Source organism: Euleptes europaea, chromosome 13 (genome assembly GCF_029931775.1).
Source record: "Euleptes europaea isolate rEulEur1 chromosome 13, rEulEur1.hap1, whole genome shotgun sequence".
Classification (NCBI taxonomy): domain Eukaryota; kingdom Metazoa; phylum Chordata; class Lepidosauria; order Squamata; family Sphaerodactylidae; genus Euleptes; species Euleptes europaea.
The window spans coordinates 29,969,781-29,986,234 of NC_079324.1; the positions used below are offsets into that span (position 1 = coordinate 29,969,781).

Sequence of the window (16,454 nt, forward strand, 5' to 3'; positions counted from 1 at the left end):
CCTATCTTTGACAGCCTTTCTCAGATCTTGCAAACTGAAGGCTATGGCTTCCTTTATTGAGTCAATCCATCTCTTGTTGGGTCTTCCTCTTTTCCTGCTGCCCTCAACTTTTCCTAGCATGACTGTCTTTTCCAGTGACTCTTTTTTTACTATAGCAAGTAGAAAAAAGAAACCATCTTTATATATATATTAGTATTAATAATTGCAGACTTTTAACTATGTCACAAATTTAGCATCAGTTATTAATGGATAACTGCTATTTATGTATTTATGTTAATTTATTTAGCGCTATCAATGACTGTGTACAGACAACTAAACAGAAAAGAGGAAAAGGAGAGGGGAACAGTATGGATGTGTAATTGGAATGGATACATACAGTGGTTAGAATAGGATCTGGGAGATCTGGGTTCATGTGTTCGCTCAGCTGAGAAGCTTGCTGTATGATCTTAGGCCAGACACACTCTCTGAGCCTACCCTCCCTCACAGGGTTGTTGTGTAGACTAAACAAGGAAAACAACCATGGATTCTGCAATGAGTTCCTTGGAGGATGTATAGATAGCTAGGCCATCCATTTATCTAAGTGCCATCAACTGTGATTTGCAGTGGTTGTCCAGGGTTTCAGACAAAGATAGGTCTTTCTCAGCACCTCTTGCTCGGGGTTTTTTAACTGGACATATGCAGGCTGTGTGGCACCGTACATGACTGGGCTGCTATATATGTGTATCTGTTTTCATGGCAGTTCCTTCCTTATACTACTTGCTAGTTTCACATGTCAACGGGGGTACGATTAATAACAACTGGAGGATCCTCTGCTTTTATAGATCAATGGATACCCCAGAGTGTAGGACCCCCACTGTTCCAAAGCCTTGTTGGCCCCGATCTACTGGTAGTAGCCATGTAACTTCATTTCCGCTCCTTTTTATGAATGGTCTTTGAGTCAAGGTGAAACAAAAAGCAATCTAATTTCCTGGCTTGTTCTTAGCACCAGAAGAGAGAAGAGCTCCGGAAGCATCATGGCCTTGAAAGACAATGTCCAGAGATCAAGCTAGTTCCAAGCAAAGCCGAGAAGGATAAAGACTGCAGGAGAAGTACTGAGGATGATCAGTGCAAAGTGGAGGGAGCAAAGAAATGGGAGAGTCAGCAGGTATGGATTTTGCTTTGTCGAGGAGAAAATCACCCTGACTTCCATGGTTTGTATGCTTTTACTTGACTGGCGTTCAGAATCCCTCATTTCTTTGTATTTTATGTGCTGCCAAGTCTCTTCTGACTTGTGGCAACCTTATGAACAAAAGACCTCTAGAGCGTCCTAGCATTGACCACCTTACTCAGGTCTTGCAAATTGAAATCCATGGCTTCCTTGATTGAGTCGATCCATCTGCTGTTGGGTTTTCCTCTTTCCCTGCTGCCTTCAACTTTTCCTAGCATTCTTGTCTTTTCCAATGACTCTTGTCTTGTCATAATGTGTCCAAAGTACCGTAGCCTCAGTTTGGTCATTTTAGGTTCTAGGGAGAGTTCAGGCTTGATTTGATCTAGAAACCACTTATTTGTCTTTTTGGCAGTCCATGGTATCGGTAGAACTCTTCTCCAACATCACATTTCAAATAAATCAACTCTCTTCCTGTCAGCTTTCTTCATTTTTTTGCCCTCATAAAAAGGTAGAAGGTTTGCTCAGATTGGCTTTAGTACAAACGGACCTCAATGTAGAGCATCTGTTTTGCATGTTATGTGTGTGGTGGAAGGAAGGGGGTGCTTCATCACTCCATCCCCAGGCAAAGAGGAGCACTGGCCCAAGATAAGGGTATTAACTGAAAGTCTTTCCAAGGCCGTTCACGTTTGTTTATTTGTTTGTTTGTTTGTTTGTTTCTCTCAAGCAACTGGTGGGAGGCTTTTTATTTATTGGTTTTTAAAAATTCGTTCTTTGTTCTTCTCCATTCAAAACTTTTGGAAATGTACATCGTTGCCTCTGTGGGTATGGCTGCAGGCCATGGGCATAAGGGCTGCGTACAACTTAAATTACAAGGTGAATGAATGCAAGGGTGGCAGGAGAGAAGGATTGCTCCTGCTAGTACCCCTTGTGTTCACTCAGCATCACTTGTGGATAGCATCCACATGGTTACAAAAGGTACCTGTCCCGGGAGGGGCCCCCAAACCCCCTTCCCGGGCCTAGGAGCGGCCCCCACACTCACCGGGTGTCCTCAGACGGCGGCGTCACCGAGGCTCCCTCTCCCCCCTGCAGCCCTGCAAACTGGCCGGCAGGGAGGAAGCCCCGCAGGAGCCGCCGCGGGAGCCGCCAGCCAACGCCGCGACAGCCCGACCCAGGCCGCGGCCGGAGACGCGAGTCCGATGCCTCGTCAGCCCTACCGCCGCGGAGGGGGCCAGGACCCCACCAGGCGCCAGCACAGGCGCCCCAGCCGGAGGCGCAGCACGCCGCCCCTGCGCTGGCAAGGCCGGGGCCGCTGAGGGCCGCCAGCCTACAGGGCCGGCGGCCAGAGTAGGAGCGCCTGGGAGGGGCGTAGAGAGGGCCGCGGCGGGAGCGGCCCCTCCCGCGGCCCAGCTGATCGGCGGGCGGGCGAGGGCTGGGAAGCGGCGGGGACCACGCCTGACTGCTTATGGCGTGGAAACCAGCCCTCCCCGCCCTTATATGGATTTCCGGGGGGAGGGCTAGGGGCGGAGCTGGGGAGGGGCTTCTCTGGCCTGGAGGGTATATAAGGCCAGAGAAGTCTGCCTGCCGGGGAGGATACCAAAGCCAGAGTTGAGCTACAAGGTGTGTCCTGTTTCAACCTGGCGACGGCCGAGGGAGAGTCGAGCTCTGACTCCCCCTCGGATTGGTCTGAGGCGGAAGAGATTGTCTCAGCCTCAACGTCCTCCAGGTCAGAGACCCCCGCACCGGCCACGCCCAAGGAGCAGCGCGACAGTACCCACGTAGGCTTTGCACAATTGGGACCCCTGGTCTTACATATGGAGCCTGCATGCCTGTGTTTTGTCCACATGTAGGCTCCATTCTCAAATGATGCCAGACACACACAGAGTCAGCGCCAGCTGCTGGACCGTGCTGCCCCCTCTTGATTTTTAATGTCAGCTGTGAATTGGCAAGATGAACATCTGAAGTCTGTCACACCCCTGCCCCGATCAATGTGAAGAATGCACCATATTATCTTCTACTGGTACCCATCAATGGTCTTTTATGCATGGCTGTTTCACTCACTGCCACCTCTCCGATGACTTCGGGTCTTTGTTTGGATTATGCATGATGTTTCCAATCGTCAGAGGTCACCTCACTCTCCCCCTGCATTTCCCCACATTTTGCCCACGTCTTCAAATTCAAGTTAAAACAGGCCTCTGAAAACACGGGGAAATGCAGGGGGAGAGCAAGCTCGCCTCTGACGGTTAGAAATGGCATGCATAATCAACACAAAGACCTGAAGTCGTCAGAGGGATGACGGCGAGTGAAACAACCATGCATAAAAGACCAAAGTCTGTAGCTAGAAGGTCGAGGTGTCTCTTCTATGGTTTATCGTTTATTAAGTCCAGACATTTGACTCTGTGATTACATCATGTGGTGGTCTGAGACCAGCACTTACGAGTGGGAACTCCCAGCACCATTGCAATGACATCTTGTGTAAGCTGGGTGATTAGTATGCATTATTCACCTGATATGAGTGATTCTTCCCCTTCTCTGAAATATATTTGAAACATGGTGGTAAGCTGTGCATTGTTTTCCTGAGTGCAACCCCCCCAAGGCATGCTTCAACCCCTGTTTTATGAAAGAGTTACTGTTCATCATGCATCCATGAAAAAGATGGCTGAGGAGTCCCAGCAACAGTTCTGTCAGATTTCTGTATTTCTTGGCTATTCTTTCTTCACAGTCCATTTCCTCTTTGTTTCCTCCACCAGAAAGCAATTGAAGAGCCACATCATGGCAAGAAGCTTCACCGAACTCTTCCCAAAGATCAAACACAATTGCTGTCTCTCCAACATGACCACAAACAGAAGAATAAAGATCCTCCCAAGATACTGAGCCCACCTGCCCGTCTTCCGTCAAACAGCGCATGCAAAGAGGTATGGTCTAGCTCATTGAGAATGGGTGGTTGTCTCAGTCAGGAGTGACTAACTAGCCCCCTCAGTTTCCATGAAACTTTAATCCAGACATAGTAAAACATTTGCTTACAATTTTGAGATTGCATATATATTTACTTGGCCACAAAGCTAGGCATCATCTCCTGCCACTCTGAGCCTTCATAGAGCTGGAATATTAAGAATATAAGAACATAAGAAAGGCCCTGCTGGATCAGACCAAGGCCCATCAAGTCCAGCAGTCTGTTCACACAGTGGCCAACCAGGTGCCTCTAGGAAGCCACTAACAAGACGAGTGCAGCAGCACCATCCTGCTGTACAGGATCCTATTACTGTACAGGATCCTATTACTTAGGCTGTACAGGAATGTAACGCATTTTATGTTGTTGTTTTTTTAAGTGAAGATTTCAGGGAAAGAAAACATTGTTGGCCCAACAGAAGAGAAGGGAAACAATGTTTATTTATTAAGATGTTTCTACTATACTTCTGGAGGGAACGTAGCATGCTATAGCCCGATCTTGGAAGCTAAGCAGGGTTGGTACATGGAAGGGAGCCTCCAAGGAAGACTCTGCAGAGGAAGGCAATGGCAAACCACCTCTGCTTCTCACTAGCCTTGAAAGCCCCTTGCTAGGATTGCCATAAATTGGTTGCAAGTTGTCGGCATGTGAGGGTCTCTGTCTTTGTGTCTCTGCTTTCCATCACCTGCTGTGTTATCAGTGAACTCGTAAAAGCAGTTCACACCTTCTGGTCTCAGGCGCCAGGCCTGATGGCCCATGTATCTTCCCCCCCCCGCTGTTCTTCCTGCCAGTACTCCCTCAGGCCGATGCGGCCTTGGAAGTGTGATAGCCGCCCAGACTTCCTGGGATCTGTCTGATGTTTTGTATTATGCCAAGCTTGTAACTTCCCATAACAATAAGTGTGAACCCCAGTGCCCCAGTGCCCTGGAGTCAATATATTCCGTAAACCCGTATAGCCCCTCACTTGCAACTTTCTACCTGTGCCTGTCTCATCTCCTGAAGGCTTCAATAAATCTATTGTTTCTGTATCAACGTCTGAGCAACTGATTTGGAGAAGCAAACTCAGAGAGGGGGATCTCTCACATTAAGTTGCAAGTCCTTGCCTCTCGGACTGCAGCTGTACCGCTTTGGACAGAATGTCAGCCGACGAGGACACCACCCCTAACCCCGATGCCCCCAAGGAACCGGACGAGCCGGAGAAGCCGGACCCTAAAGAGGAGGGAGCCAAGCCAAAGAAACCGAAGGGTCGCGCCCCCGACCAAGATCGGGACGGACGTCCCCGGGGGCTCACTTATTGGCTGGACTCTCCCAAGGGCTGGTCGCTCTCGCGGACTGCGGCGAAGGATCGCCGGTTGGCCTTCCCCAGCACGGGACTCGAAGGGGACCCGGCCCGCAAAGAGGCCCTCATGGAGGAAGAACGAAAGCAGTGGCAGGAAGACCGCCGGGCTATGCAGGAACAGATGGAGATCATGCAACGCGTAATGGGGGAGATGGCCACGACCCTAGATGCGCTGAAATTGCAACCTCCAGCCGGTGCTTCCCCAGACGGGGCGCCAGTAGTTCCGCCCGCAACCCCTGCCCCCCCGGCCCGTCGGGACCTGAAAGTCACGTATGACGGGTCGGGAGACCAGTTGACCTTTTTTATGGTCCAAGTAGACATTTTTATGCGGGAACAAGGCCGAACCTTCGTTTCTGAGGAGTCCCGGGTGCAGTACGTGGCTTCCTTACTGCAAGGGGAGGCGGCTGCCTGGATGGTGTTGCAGTATGAACTCCGCTCGCCGGTGCTGCGGACCCTGGACGAGTTCATGGTAGCACTCCGAAACCGTTTTGAGGACCCGACTCTAGGTGAGCGGGCTAAAGCCTCCCTGATGCAACTGCGCCAAGGGACTAAGTCGGTGGCGCAGTATGCAAGTGAGTTCCAGTCACTGGCTAGCCGAATTCTGGACTGGAGTGAGGCTACCTTGGTACAATGTTTCAGGGAGGGTCTCAACCCAGACCTCCAACATTGGGCCTTCATGCAAGGGAACCCCCCGGATGTGGAAGGTTGGGTTCGCCATGCTGCTGACATCGAGAATCGCAAACAACTCCTGAACTTGTCCAAGCAACGGATTGGGCGAGACCCCAGGCCCCGGGGTGACCGTGGCCGGGAACTCCGGCAAGGGGGTGGCGGGGTCCTCTCGGCCGCGGAACGCCGCAAGCGGTTCGAGGCCGGCGTCTGCCTGATCTGCGGGGGAAAGGGTCACTTTGCATCGCAATGCCCCTCTCGCTCAGGCCGTCCGACCCCTCCCCGCCAAACCCAGGCCGAGCCGACGAAACCGGCCGCCGACAGCCAGCCTCGCCGCAGAAGTGGACCACTGAGCCGGCGCTCCGGCGCACCCTCCGCTCTCCACGCACGTCCCCAGGATGGGGCATCCGACTCTACGGTCCCATCGGGGTCCCGGATTACAAATACCGTCTTTGATTCGGACGGCTCCCCGGAGGCCACTACCCCGTCCCCCTCTTCCAGCGAGGAGGAAGAGTGGGAACAGCCGGCAAAAAACGCCGTCGGTCTGCTGTAGAGGGGGCTCCGCAGCAGACCGTCCCTATCGTTGTGCAAGGAGCTCCACCGATGGTAAGCGCCCAAGAGGACAATGTATTTGTGCGTGTCCATCTGTCCCTACCCAAAGGGGGTCCCCCGTTAGAGGTCCCCGCGTTGGTCGACTCGGGGTGTGCCCGCACCATGATAAATGAGGAAACTGCCAAGAAGTTGGGTGTCCGGCGCAAGCGGCTTCCGGGACCCCTCCGTTTTTCCCAAATGGACGGGAGTGACTTTAAACGGGGCCCGGTGACCCACAGAACTGCAGCCGTGATTATGTCCGTGGGGGAACATTGGGAACGGTTGTATTTCACTATCGCCCCTATTGTAACCCCTGTGGTGTTAGGGATGAACTGGTTAAGGGGGCACAATCCCTCCATTGATTGGGTTAAACGGGTGCTTTCCTTCCCCGAAAACCCCTGTGGGTTGCATGACAAGGAACGGGTACTCAGGACTCCAGCCGCCGCACTGGTAGGGTCCCCCGCCCCAGTCTCTCCTCAATTACCCTCTGAGTACTCGCAATTTACTGATGTTTTTGATGTTAGAGAGTGCGACGAACTGCCTCCCCACAGAGAAACGGACTGTGCCATCGAGATTGTAGGGGAAGGCAAACTGTCTAAGGGAAAGGTTTACCCCATGAGCCCTAGTGAAAAGACAGTGTTGCGAGACTATCTGGATGTCAATCTGGCGAGGGGTTTCATACGCCCCTCCAAGGCTCCTTATTCAGCCCCAGCTTTCTTTGTAAAGAAAAAGACGGGAGATTTAAGACTGTGTATTGACTTTCGCAGACTGAACGCAGTCACCCAGTCTAATGCTTACCCCCTCCCTCTTATTCCTGACCTTCTAGCACAATTAAAGGAGGGCCGAATCTTCACCAAACTGGACTTGGTAGAAGCCTACCACCGCATTCGCATCAAAGAAGGAGACGAACCCAAAACGGCCTTTTCCAGTTGTTTTGGGATGTTTGAGTACCTAGTCATGCCGTTCGGACTTTCGGGGGCTCCGAGTGTCTTTATGCAATTAATTAATGAGGTTTTGCATGATTTGCTGTTTCGGGGGGTGGTGGTATTTCTCGATGACATCCTTATTTACTCTGAAACCATGGAAGACCATGTGCGCCTAGTGCGAGAGGTGCTCCAGCGGCTGCGGGAGCACAAACTGTATGCTAAGGTGTCCAAATGTGAATTCCACCAACCCTCCATTACATTTCTGGGGTATGTGATCTCCCACCAAGGGTTGGAAATGGACCCCGCCAAGGTCCAGGCAGTGCGGGACTGGGAACCCCCCACTACCCGCCGCCAACTTCAGCAGTTTTTGGGGTTTGCCAATTTTTACCGGAACTTCATTCCTAACTTTGCCCAAGTTGCGCTTCCCCTCACTGCCCTGTTACGTACCAAGGACAAAGGGGCTAGCGCCGCGCTTCCCTCAGCCCGTTTGCAATGGTCCCCCCAGTGCCAGCTAGCTTTTGAACGTTTGAAGCTACTTTTTTCATCCGAACCCGTTTTGGCTCACCCAGATTGCACCAAGCCTTTTGTGGTGCAAGTGGATGCCTCGGATGTAGCCATGGGCGGGGCCCTATTGCAGAGGGATGAGGGGGGACGGTTGAGACCATGCGCCTACTTCTCCAAGAAGTTTTCCCAGTCTGAAATCAACTGGGCCATTTGGGAGAAGGAGGCAGCAGCGGTCAAACATGCCCTTACCATATGGCGACACTTCTTGGAAGGGGCCGAACTGCCATTCGAAGTGTGTACCGATCACAAGAATCTTGAGGCCCTCAAGGGGGCTAGAAAACTCAATGCCAAACAGGTTCGGTGGGCCCAATTTTTCGCTAAGTTCCGGTTCACTCTCAGACATGTCCCTGGCAAAGAAAATGCCCTAGCCGACGCTTTGTCACGACTTCCCCAGTATCGCAACGATTTCGATCGCCCAGTCGACTCCCTGTTCACTCCCGAGCAGCGAGGGGAAGTTCCTAGCTTAGCCGTCACCACCCGGTCCCAAGCCCGACCACCGGAGACCCCCCCTACACTCAAAGGCATCCCGGAAGCCTTCCAACAGCGACTCCGGGACGCCTCCTTGCAGGAGGAGGAGCATCATCTCCTCCCCACTGGTCTGGAACGTACCAACACTTGGTGGGTGCAAGGGGGGAAACTGTACGTCCCCTCCTCTCTTCGCAAGGAAGTATTGGGACTTGTACATGGTGCCAGGCTAGCGGGTCATTTTGGTTTCATAAAAACGCTTCACCTGGTTCGAAGACAATTCTGGTGGCCCGGTATGAGATCTGATGTAGAGTTGTATGTGCGCAGCTGCCCCACCTGCGCCACAGCCAAGAAACGGATGGGAAAACCCCCAGGGCTTCTCAAACCGCTTGAGAGCCCCTCCCGTCCCTGGGAAGTCATCGCCATGGATTTTATCACCGACCTACCTCCGAGTCGGGGAAAAACGGTTCTTTGGGTTATCACAGACCTCTTTTCCAAACAGGTTCACTTCGTTCCATGTGCAGGCCTTCCTTCAGCCCAGGGCTTAGCTAAACTGTTCATCACACACGTCCTCAGGCTACACTCGATCCCGAGGAAGGTCCTCTCCGACCGGGGGGTCCAGTTTGTTGCCAAATTCTGGCGGGCCTTCCTAAAGTTAATGGGAGTGGAAGAGCAGGGCCTTTCTTCCGCCTATCACCCCCAAACGGATGGTCAAACAGAACGAGTAAATGCGGTGGTAGAATGTTATTTGCGTTGCTATGTAAATTTCCACCAGGACGACTGGGTCGACCTGCTGCCATTTGCCGAATATGCGTATAACAATGCGCCTCATTCCTCTACCGGCTTTAGTCCCTTCCAAGTTATATACGGGACGGATTTCGGCCCTTTCGGTTCTGCCCCCGTCTCGCCAGAGCTCCAGTCTACCCCTGACCTTCAGGAGTGGATTCAGGTGGTTAAATCCACCTGGCCATGGTTGCTCAAAAATCTGGAAAGGGCAAAAAGCAAGTACAAGGAACAAGCAGACAAACACCGGTCTCCGGGATGGGAACTCAAGGTGGGGGAGCAAGTCTATCTGTCCACCAAAAACCTCCGCTCTCTTCGCCCCTGCAAAAAACTGAGCGACCGTTATGTGGGACCTTTCCCCATTACCAGAGTAATCAACGAGGTTACTGTGGAACTGGACCTCCCAAAAACTCTGAAAGGAGTCCATCCAGTCTTTCATATAAGCCTCCTCAAACCCTATGTGGCAGCCCCCCAGTTCCACCCCCCTCCCGCACACGAGATTCCTACCGTAGTAGGAGGGGACACCCATTTGGAAATATCCAAGGTTTTAGACTCCAAATGGAAGAAAGGGAAACTGTTTTACTTTGTTCGCTGGAAAAACCTTGGCTCCGCTCATGACGAATGGGTGGCCGCACCCCACATGGCGGCTCCTCGCTTAGTCCGGGAATTCCACCTTGCTTATCCCGATAAGCCTCGTCCTCTCGGGGACCCCGGGGGGGGGCCTTAAGGGGGGCAGAATGTGAGGGTCTCTGTCTTTGTGTCTCTGCTTTCCATCACCTGCTGTGTTATCAGTGAACTCGTAAAAGCAGTTCACACCTTCTGGTCTCAGGCGCCAGGCCTGATGGCCCATGTATCTTCCCCCCCCCGCTGTTCTTCCTGCCAGTACTCCCTCAGGCCGATGCGGCCTTGGAAGTGTGATAGCCGCCCAGACTTCCTGGGATCTGTCTGATGTTTTGTATTATGCCAAGCTTGTAACTTCCCATAACAATAAGTGTGAACCCCAGTGCCCCAGTGCCCTGGAGTCAATATATTCCGTAAACCCGTATAGCCCCTCACTTGCAACTTTCTACCTGTGCCTGTCTCATCTCCTGAAGGCTTCAATAAATCTATTGTTTCTGTATCAACGTCTGAGCAACTGATTTGGAGAAGCAAACTCAGAGAGGGGGATCTCTCACACGGCACTTGCATACCCCACATCTCTCCCACAATGGAGACCCAAAGCAGCTTACACAGTTTTGGGGAGGGGCTGCGGCTCAGTGGTAGAGCATTTGCTTGACATGCAGAAGGTCCCCGGTTCAATCCCCGGCATCTCCAGTTAAAGAGACTAGGCAAGTAGGTGATGGGAAAGACCTGTAGCTGAGACCCTGGAGAGCCGCTGCCGGTCTGAGTAGACAATACTGACTTCGATGGACCAAGGGTCTGATTCAGTATAAGGCAGCTTCATGTGTTCATGTGTACAATATTGTTTCCGCTGCTCCATTTTATTCTTGAAACAACCTGTGAAGTAGGTTAGGCTGAAAGAGAGTGACTGGCTCAACATCACCCAGCAAGCTTCCATGTCAGAGTGGGGATTTAAACCTTGGGGTTCCTATAGCCCTCATCGGACACCCTGAGTTTCTTGGGATTAAATGTACCAAATAAATAAATCCTTATCTTCCCTTTCCTAGGCATATTACATTACATAGCATTGCACAGACTATTAATTGGAAATGAATTGGTTATTTTTTAAAAGTCAGTATTTGGGTTTGGGGGGGGGGCGTTGTTTGAATTCAAGGGGACATCTGAGATCTTTAAAAAACAAACACCACTCCAGAGTCATGTAGGGAAGAGGCCAGGGCCTTGAGGCTTACAAGAACCCCCACTGCTGTGGAGGTGGGGTGAGGCTGGATGAAACATTCAGTCAGATGCTTCACATTCGCTTTAATCTTAGTTCTCAGTGTATATCTTAGTTCTTTTCAGCATTTCAACATATTTACCATTTTTTAAAAGATCCTTTCAATTCATGCCCTGTAGGAGAATTGTGGGTTCTAATCCCCATTAGGGGTTGTGTGTTACTCTTAAAGATAAATGCAGAATACTGGGGTATGATCATGTGTAAGTAGCCAATGAAATGGTGGAGGGCTATTATTCACAGACAACAGTATTTTGGAAAAAAAGATGCAGCAATGGCCCTTTAGTTGCTTGACATACAGGTGGAAAATATTTTAAGCATTGAAGGATTTGCTACAGCTAGGCTCGCTTGCTTGAACCATCTGAACAGAAGTTCTTCCAGATGTTCAATTTCCCCCGTACTCTCCACTTTTAGTGGTTAAGAGGAACCATCAATGGCCCTGGCCCCTTCAAAATCCTATACTAAGCCCTCTGAAACACCCCTGAAAAAGTAAATGGAAATGTGTGCAATGTGCCATCAAGTACAAATCTATGGTGAGACCACACTTGGAATATTGTGTACAGTTCTGGCCACCACACCTAAGAAAGGATATTACAGAGCTTGAGAAGGTGCAGAAAAGAGCAACCAAAATGATTAGGGGACTAGAGCAACTGTCCTATGGGGAGCGGTTAAGAAGGCAGTTAAGGGGAGACATGATAGAGGTCTATAAAATTATGCATGGTTTGGAGAGAGTGGACAGGGAGAAGCTTTTCTCCCTCTCTCAGAATACTAGAACACAGGGGTGTCTGCTGAAGCTGGAGGGTGAGAGATTCAAAACAGATAAAAGGAAGTATTTTTTCACACAACACATAGTTAAATTGTAGAACTCCCTGCCCCAGGATGTGGTGATGGCTGCCAGCTTGGAGGGCTTTAAGAGGGGAGTGGACATATTCATGGAGGAAAGGGGTATTCATGGCTATTAGTTAGAATGGATACTAGTCATGCTGCATACCTATTCTCTCTAGTATCAGAGGAGCATGCCTATTATATTAGGTACCATGGAACACAGGCAGGATGCTGCTGCAGTCGTCTTGTTTGTGGCTTCCTAGAGGCACCTGGTTGGCCACTGTGTGAACAGACTGCTGGACTGGATGGGCCTTGGTCTGATCCAGCAGGGCCTTTCTTATGTTTCTTATGTAAGTCGCAGTTGACTTATGGCAACCCTGTAGGGTTTTCCAAGCAAGAGACTAAAAGAGGTGATTTTCATTGCCTTCCTCTGTATAGTGACCCTGGTATTCCTGAGGCAGACATGCGGGAGGGAGCAGGGGACAAAGCAGTTCTGCATTTTGAAGGCACTTATTAATCGGTTATTTATGGGCACCTGTGCCCATTGAGAGCCAATGTGGTGTAGTGGTTAAGAGCGGTGGTTTGGAGCGGTGGATTGTAAGCTGGTTTGATTCTTCCTTAAGTGGTAGAGAAAGTCGGCATATAAAAACCAACTCTTCTTCTTCTTCTAATTATTTTATTTTATTTATTCCTTGGTGGTCTCCCGTCCAAATACTAACCAGGACCAACTCTGCTTAGCTTCTGAGATATGATGAGATTGAGCTAGCCTGGGCCATCCATGTCAGGGCAAATTACCATTAGATTGTGTTTTTTTCTAAGCTTTGGTGGTGGCGGAAGGTGCTATCAAATCACAGCCAATTTATAGGAACCCTGTAGGGTTTTCAAGGCAAGAGACGTTCAGAGGTGGTTTGCCACTGCCTGCCTATGTGTAGCAACCATGGACTTCCTCGGGGGTCTCCCATCCAAGTACAAACCAGGGCTGACCCTGCTTAGCCAGCATGGTGTAGTGGTTAAGAGCGGTGGTTTGGAGCGGTGGACTCTAATCTGGAGAACCGGGTTTGATTCCCCACTCCTCCACATGAGCAGTGGGCGCTCATCTGGTGAACTGGATTTGTTTCCCCACTCATCCATGTAAAGCCAGCTGGGTGACCTTGGGCTAGTCACACTCTATCAGCCTCACCTACCTCACAGGGTGTCTGTTATGGGGAGGGGAAGGGAAGGTGACTGTAAGCCAGTTTGATTCTTCCTTAAGTGGTAGAGAAAGTCGGCATATAAAAACCAACTCTTCTTCTTCATCTGAGATCTGACAAGATCGAGCTAGCCTAGGCTATCCAGGTCAGGGCAATTTCTCTGCTTTAGGAGAAGGAAAACACAAATTTCATTGCTTCAACTTCCTCCCCCTCTCCCCCTCCTCTCTTTTTTTTTCCTGGTGCCCAAGAGGGGGGGAAAACATAGCAAATGTCAACTCCAATATTCATCTGTGTCTCTGGTGTGTATTTCATAAATGACCTCTTTGTACTGGAATAAAATGCATTGTAGAATTTAGTCCATGCCATTACTGTTAAATTTTAATCTAAATGTACTGTTGTGAATTTCTGACATTAGCCGTTGTAGGCAGTGAGTCTCAGTTGGAATTACGAGGCATTAAAGGGAAGCAAATTGAGGCTGGCGTAAATCTTGAATTTCCTTTGCCAGTACTGATTGTGTCTTGTGTGTTTCTGACACCATACTGTCACTGTTTATAGTTCTGCAGCTTTAGATGCCTCATTTATTTAATCCCACTGGCATCATGTTGGGTGTTTTTTTGGGGGGGTTATTCAGGATTCATGGGGACATGAGGAATAAACCATCCCCCACCGCCCCCTGTGAAATAATAATTAGTTCTTATTGAGGCTGTTGTCATTTAGGTTGATCTCCTGGTGTTACATTAACAAGGAAGCTGTTCCCATCCCTGATGAGGAAAATGAGGCAGACATGCGGGAGGGAGCAGGGGACAAAGCAGTTCTGCATTTTGAAGGCACTTATTAATCCGTTATTTATGGGCACCTGTGCCCATTGAGAGCCAATGTGGTGTAGTGGTTAAGAGCGGTGGTTTGGAGTGGTGGATTGTAAGCTGGTTTGATTCTTCCTTAAGTGGTAGAGAAAGTCGGCATATAAAATCCAACTCTTCTTCTTCTTCTAATTATTTTATTTTATTTATTCTTTCTCCCCAGTGGTGACCCAAAGTAGCTGGCATCATTCTCCTTTCCTCTGCTTTATCCTCACTACAATCCTGTGAGGTAGGGTGGGCTCAAAGTGTTTGACTGGCCCAAGGTCACCCAACAAACTTCCATGGCAGAGTGGGGACTTCAACCAGGGTCTCCTAAAGCCTGGACTGTCATTCTAACCACTGGACCATACTTAGCAAGGGAGAACCATAGTGAGAGGTGGAGGGCAAGGTTAGTTTTCACCACAGAAATGTCCCAAAGGATGGGATCTTATTTTTGTGAATAGAAGTGAATGACAACCCCTTGTTTATGTGGGAGAAAGTAATGGTGTATACCAGTTAGGTGCTTGCCGATGCTGCTTCAGCCCCCAGTCATTGAGAATCTAGCATGCACTCACTTGCATAAGGTGATAAAAGGCTGAGTAAAGAGAAATAAGAGCCCTGTGGCACAGAGTGGTAAGCTGCAGTACTGCAGTCAAAAGCTCTGCTCACGACCTGAGTTCGATCCCAACGGAAGTCAGTTTCAGGTAGCCGGCTCAAGGTTGACTCAGCCTTCCATCCTTCCGAGGTCGGTAAAATGAGTACCCAGCTTGCTGGGGGTGAAGTGTAGACGACTGGGGAAGGCAGTGGCAAACCACCCCGTAAAACACAGTCTGCCTAGTCAATGTCGGGATGTGACATCACCCCTGGGTCAGTAATGACCCGGTGCTTGCACAGGGGACTACCTTTACCTTTAAAAAGAAATATGTTGTCCTAGTGCCTAGAAGGAATTAAGTAGGCATCCTGTGAGCCTTAAGGGAGGGCAGTCCAAAGGTAAGGCACCACCACTTAAAAAGGCCTGGTTCTGATTACGACCTCCCTCACCTCTGCAGATAGGGATACAGAGAACTGGGCTTGGGAAGAGGATCTTAACTGTCAGGCTGGACATTATGGGAGAAAGTAGATCTTATCATGGTCCCATGTTTAGGGAAAAACCAACACTAGATTGTGATGGACCATAGGAAACTGGTATACATGCATGTGCTTGTATACTTAGCAAAGGCCAGCCACAGTGAGGACATACAGATACATACAGCTCAGTATATGTAATCAATTATTTCCTTACAATGATTAAAAATTTAAGAGCAAGCAAGTTTTGCTTAACAGCTTCACCATTCTACTTTCTAGCAGAAATGTATGTTTTTCACAAGTACCATTTGCAACCAAAACTTGATTTTTTAAAAAACAAACAATTATCTTGAGAACGTAGACAAAAAAATTCAGATAGTCTGCAGGTCAAACTGTGTCCAAAATTCCCAGTTCATAAAGGAATTTCATTCTGTTGCTTTTGGAAATAAGTGTCTTGAGCACTAATACATGTGCATCCAGTGCAAAAGATGGATTTAAAACTGGGAGGGTAACCTTACAGGAAAAGACGTAGGAAGTCTCGCTAAAGACAACACAGCTCTGAAGTGAAACAGGCATGTGTCCAGTTGCAAAAGATGCAGTTGTGTTTTCTGTACTGAATCTTACTGCGCATCTGTCTCCATTGGTTTGTTTCCAGACCGAGAGCAAGAAGAGCGAAAGCATCCAAACGGATCTCAACTGGGCAGCCATTCTGGGACATGAAGCCACCTCTCACGGTAGACTGGGGTCGGGCAGTAGCTCCAGCCCTTGCACACCAGCTTTGCAAAGAGCAGGACTAGCTCAGGTAGGAGAAACGCGTAGGTTTACGAGTGCCTTGTTTCTTTTGTAAAGGAGCCCCATGGTGCAGAGTGGTAAGTCCAAGCTCTGCTCTGCTCACTACCTGAGTTCGATCCTGACAAAAGTTGGCTTCAGGTAGCCGGTTCAAAGTTGACTCAGCCTTCCATCCTTCCAAGGTTGGTAGAATGAGTACCCACCTTGCTGGGGGTAAAGGGAAGACGACTGGCAAACCACCCCGTAAACAAAAGTCTTCCTAAGAAACTTTGGGATGTGACGTCACCCCATGGGTCAGAAATGACCCGGTGCTTGCACAGGGGACCTTTACCTTTACCTTTTTGTTTCTTTGTAAATTCATAATGCTGAGCGGCAGGCAGGAAGTAGAGAATGGTAGTTGTGACTGTTTCAAAAATTTGTGTTTTCACAT

At 49.7% G+C, this 16,454-nt stretch overlaps 1 protein-coding gene across 1 annotated transcript in view; it reads left to right on the plus strand.

Moving 5' to 3' along the window:
* NRK (Nik related kinase) overlaps positions 1-16,454 on the plus strand; it is a 116,972-nt gene that overhangs the window by 52,588 nt on the left and 47,930 nt on the right. The window contains exons 13-15 of the mRNA XM_056859844.1: positions 983-1,144; positions 3,895-4,059; positions 15,891-16,037. Coding sequence (XP_056715822.1) covers positions 983-1,144; positions 3,895-4,059; positions 15,891-16,037 — 474 coding nt within the window. The remainder of the gene's footprint in view (positions 1-982; positions 1,145-3,894; positions 4,060-15,890; positions 16,038-16,454) is intronic.